Consider the following 5,126-nt stretch of genomic DNA (forward strand, 5'->3'; position numbering starts at 1 on the left):
AGCTTTCTTCACAGTCCAACTCTCACATCCATACATGACCAATGGAAAAACCATAGCCTTGACTAGATGGACCTTTGTTGGCAAAGCAATATCTCTGCTTTTCAATATGCTGTCTAGGTTGGTCATAACTTTCCTTCCAAGGAGTAAGCAACTTTTAATTTCATGGCTGCAATCACCATCTGCAGTGATTTTGGAGCCCAAAAAAATAAAGTCTGACACTGTTTCCACTGTTTCCCCACCTATTTCCCATGAAGTGATGGGACCGATGCCATGGAGGATAATTACTTTGTAATATTTTTAAGTCTAAAATAAAAGCAAGGATTTTGCTATCCCATGCTGAACAAATGTGCATCTTCAGTGTGGTGGAAGTGAACCCAAGAAACCTGCAGAGTGGTCCTGTCAAAGTCTCTCTCTCCTTCCCACCAGCACTGAGGCCCCCAGAGAGCTGGGCCTCTGGCTTGGAAGGCCTCTGGCCTGGCAGCTTCCTTCCCCACTCTGCCAGGGCCCTGCCAACAGTAAGCCCGCTTCCCAGAACAATGCAAGCCTGGAGCGTGGTTAGATGCCCCCCGCCCCGCCTCCCCACTGGCCTGATCTACCGATCAGCCTGGCCTGCGTCTTTGACACTGACACCTGGAAGAGGCCAAGCCTTGGCAAGCTCATGAGCAGCTCCTGTGAAGCTACACAAGGCTGAAAGGAGTCTTGTTTTTTAATTTGATTTTTCTTCCCTTATAACAAGCAAAGTTCCCATCACAGACAAATTGCCTGGAAATTCCTATTTAATTAGGCGTGTGCATTTTTCAGGCCTAGAAGCACAGAAAATGTCCTGCACACCAGTACTCTTGCGCCAAAAGGTTATTAAAGAGACAGCTTTGAAAATGCAGAAACATACATAGAGTGCCTGGCCAGTCAGTCTCAAGGGCTCATCGGCCAGGAGGTGGGAAGGGCAGGCTGGGTGACGAGTGCTGGGCTTTCTTCCCCTCAGGGGTAGACACGCCAGGGCTGGGGAGGGGCACAGCTACCTCGGGGGGGCTTCCACAAGGTCTGAGTTTGGAGGCCACGGATTCAGGGAAAACAGAGCTGGGCACTCGGGAATTCTCAGTAAATGGAATGACCCCACCCTGCCCTCTCCATGGCTGCAAACCTGAGCAGATGCAGGAAGAGGGACATCCAGGAGATCTGGGGTCCAGGCGGACCTCTCCAGTATCTCGGTGGGAAGAGGCAACAGAGAAAGTCCATCAACTAACAGAGGAGTACAAGGGGCCCAGCAGGCATGCAATTAAACAGCACAGTGGTGGAGACCTGGTTGCTTTTTCATATATACATAATTTTTTATTTATTGAATTAGTTTTAGCCGTGCTTAGTCTCATTGCTACATGGGCTCTTCTCTATTGGTGGCGAGCGGGGGCTACTCTAGTTGTGGCGCTCAGGCTTCTCGTTGCGGTGGCTCCTCTCGTCGTGGAGCACGGGCCGGAGGGTGAGAGGGCCTCAGTGGTTGCAGCTCCCGGGCTCCAGAGCACAGGCTCCATAGTTGGGGCACACGGGATCCTGGTTCCTTAGCACGTGGGGTCTTCCGGGACCAGGCATCAACTTTGTGTCTCCTACATTAGCAGGCGGATTCTTTATCACAGAGCCACCAGGCAAGCTCCCAGACATGGTTATTTTTCAAAGAAAATAAAATAGTGGGGTATTATCCTGTAAAACCACTCAAGCTCCTGCTTTCACTGGGAACGCAGTAGGTACAGACCTAAGCCAATGGGCATCGTTCTCAGGGGACAGCTTCCAGTCAACCAACCTCTGTAAGCTTTTTATTCATTATAAGTCTTCCCTACACAAGAAGCCAACATGCTCATTATAGTGCAAAACTGCAGCAATGGAGGGCCAAAAACAAAGACAGGAGAATAAAAGAGTGTTCTTAGCCAATGTGGAACGCTAGATTACTTAATCCAGTTTTTATTTATAATATGAACTCTGAGTTAAGTAATCAGGGAACAAATTACAGTCCATTTAAATTTTTCATGATTTCAAATATATTGAACCACCACAAATCACTCCTGGGTCAACCATGAACTTGTTACCCTGTACGATGGGAAACAAATGCCACCATTCTTCATGCTTTCCATTTGCTTGATGTTCCAACTGAAAAAGAAAGAATGAAGTAACATCCCACGGGCAGCCACCTGCTCTGGGCGCTCCACTCCACCCAGGGAATGCAGAGCGGCCAGTACCTGGTCCTGGGCATGAACACACTGTATCCTGGTTAGGCTCCAGTGCCTGGAACCTGGCACACCTGTGTTGAGTTCCATCTCAGCTGCTTCTCAGCTGTGCCGCTTTGGGCAAGTGGCTAAGCCTCTCTGAGTCTTGGTTATCTCATCTTCAGAGAGGGATGACACCCACTTCATCGGGTTGCTGTGAAGCACAGAAGTCACTGTGGCGCCCTCTGTGAATGGCGAGCACAAAGCCAGGTTCAGCAAGCATGCAGTAACACAGCCAGCTCGAACCTCCTGACATTGAGACACTGATGAAGGCCTTGAGAAGCTGAGAAAGTGGCAGACCTATGAGGCCCATACGCCGCTCTTGCAGGCATTTTCATCCATGCGTGTGCCCAGCAAGGACGAGAGGATGGAGCAACTAACCCTTCTAACCAGGGACTCAAAGCAGGGCGCCGGTGGGGGGCGGGCAGAGGACACACGTCAGACGGGTCTTAGCAGATAGCATCTTGCCAGGTGGAAGTGCAAATTACTATCAAACTGAAAGGCGGATGTTTTTAAAGCAGTTCACTCTCAGGAGTAATATATACATTTCTTCTGTTTTGAAGAAATATGGAAATGATAACTGAGGCATTGAGAGTGGTGAGAAAACCTCCGTTAGCCTCGTTCATTCTCTCCATCTGTTCCCCATCACAGCTTCAAAGCCTTGTTTCCCCAGGGCTCACCAAGTCATGCATTTCCAAGACACTCTGGGGGACGCAGTGGGTCACATCAAGAGAGCTCACTGGGCCCGGCCCAGTGGCCACTGGCACACACAGCGGCCACTTGGAGTCAGGCCTTGCTTGACCCTCACAGCCACCACTAAGGCCACTGGGATTGTCCCACCTAACAGAGGAGGAAATGGATTCACAGAGAATCCGAGTCTTCTTCACTCCGAAGTCTCTACCTTTAACCCCACTGTGATGCTGACGACATGTGCAATTGGGCAGAGCTTGTGTGGAGGTTAAGGGCAGGGCCCTGGCTCAAAGTTCAGATCCCAACATTGCTGCACACTCGCCGTTGACCTTGGCAAAGGCATTTATCTCTCCAGGTGTGTGTTTTGTGGGGGGGTAGGGGATGGAGTTGCTTTTGTTTTGATTTGGTTTGCTTTCCCACTGGAATAATATTTATTGTTTTCCTTGGCAAAAAGTCGAAGTGCTAAATTTTTTGAAAAATAAAACATCCTACTTAAGTTTTTTGTTTTTTTTTTTTAATACACAAGTTGGTTTGAAATGGCCAAAGTTCAGGGAAAACTAAGAAATCTACAGCCTGTAGTTTAATGATAGAAAAAATAAGACAATCACAGGGTCTGTAGCATCTAGCATCCTCTTAGCTGCCCACATTTCCCTAGCCACCCAGGTCAAAGACAAGACTCTCATTCAAAGACAAACAAGACAAGACTCTCATCTCTTACTTACTGTACCTTTCCACTGCTTGAACTTCTCACAGTGAGCATGTGTTACTTTTATAACAGCCTCAAAAATAAGAACATTCTTTCTAATTTTTATTTTGTATTGGAGTGTAGTTGATTAACAATGTCACGTTAGCCTCCGGTACACCACAAAGTGATTCAGTGATACATATACATGTGTCTATTCTTTTTCCAATTTTTTTTCCCATTTAGGTGACTACAGAACATTGAGCAGAGTTCCCTGTTCTATACAATAGGCCCTTGTTGATTAGCTATTTTAAATGAAGTAGTGTGTATAGAACATTTTAAAATTCTCTGATGGTTTCCCGTCTATCTAGAATTCAAACCCCTTAAATGATTCAGGTTCTTTGTAATCTGTCCCTCCAAATTCACTTCCTTTCGGTTTCCCCTGGAAAAGCTATGATCCAACCACAACCATCTACCTTCCAGTCCCTAAATATTTATTCATTCAACAGCTATCTATTGAGTGTCGTTTATGTGCTAAGCAGTGTTCCAGGAGATGGGGTCATGACAGTAAACGGATATCCTTGCTACTGTGAAACTAATATTTTAGTGCCTATCTCTGTTCCATGTTAATTCATAGTCTTTCCCCGACGTGTCTGTCCTCTCATTCTGTGACAATATCCCCCTATTCCCTGACAACACCCCCCCATTCCATCTGTCAGATGCCGCATCCTCTGTGAGGACCCCACGGTCACCCTCCATCGCAGGTAATTCCTCTTCTCCCAGACATCCGTGTGCCCTGCCCGTACCTTCATGACAGTGCTTCTCCCAGCTGGTCTGCATACAAGATGCATCCAAGGTGTAAAAGGGGGGGAAAAAAACTGGACTTGAACTCAGGAGACAGGCTGTGAACCCTGCCACTGTGAGAGCTGGGCAGACACGAGCTCCTTCCTTCCAGGCTTGTCACAAGGATAAAGGAGGTGCATGTACAGAACACTCAGCACAGAGACAGCCCGGAGTTAATGGTCAGTCATTACTTTCTGGATGAACAACTGCACTCTAACGATGTTTTTGGATTTGTATTAAAAATTATCTGGCAGCTAGCATGGGAGCTTGTGCCCAGTACTCTGTGAACATTTTTTGAATCTATTTTGAATACAATCTGTCATTGTTTGGGGGTTTTTTTTTCAGGTATTCCGTTTACAAGGATCCTGCAGGCTGGCTGAATATCAACCCCATCAACGGGACTGTGGACACGACTGCACTGCTGGACCGCGAGTCCCCGTTCGTCCACAACAGCGTCTACACTGCCCTCTTCCTGGCAACTGACAGTGGTGAGCAAATTCTTAAACTCCAATAAGTGTGTACTTTTCAGTTCTAAATATATCTTTCAGTTCAGTCAGTTCATTTCAGTCACTCAGTCGTGTCCGACTCTTTGCGACCCCATGAATCTCAGCACGCCAGGCCTCCCTGTCCGTCACCAACTCCCGGAGTTCACTCAAACT

General features: G+C 47.4%; 1 protein-coding gene across 1 annotated transcript in view; it reads left to right on the forward strand.

The window, feature by feature from the left end:
- The window catches only part of CDH13 (cadherin 13), a 1,015,931-nt gene that overhangs the window by 980,651 nt on the left and 30,154 nt on the right, over positions 1 to 5,126 (forward strand). Inside the window, exon 11 of the mRNA XM_010850808.1 lies at positions 4,813 to 4,955. Within this exon, the coding sequence (XP_010849110.1) occupies positions 4,813 to 4,955 (143 nt within the window). The remainder of the gene's footprint in view (positions 1 to 4,812; positions 4,956 to 5,126) is intronic.

This window comes from Bison bison, unplaced genomic scaffold, assembly GCF_000754665.1.
Source record: "Bison bison bison isolate TAMUID 2011002044 unplaced genomic scaffold, Bison_UMD1.0 scf7180017864295, whole genome shotgun sequence".
Lineage (NCBI taxonomy): Eukaryota > Metazoa > Chordata > Mammalia > Artiodactyla > Bovidae > Bison > Bison bison.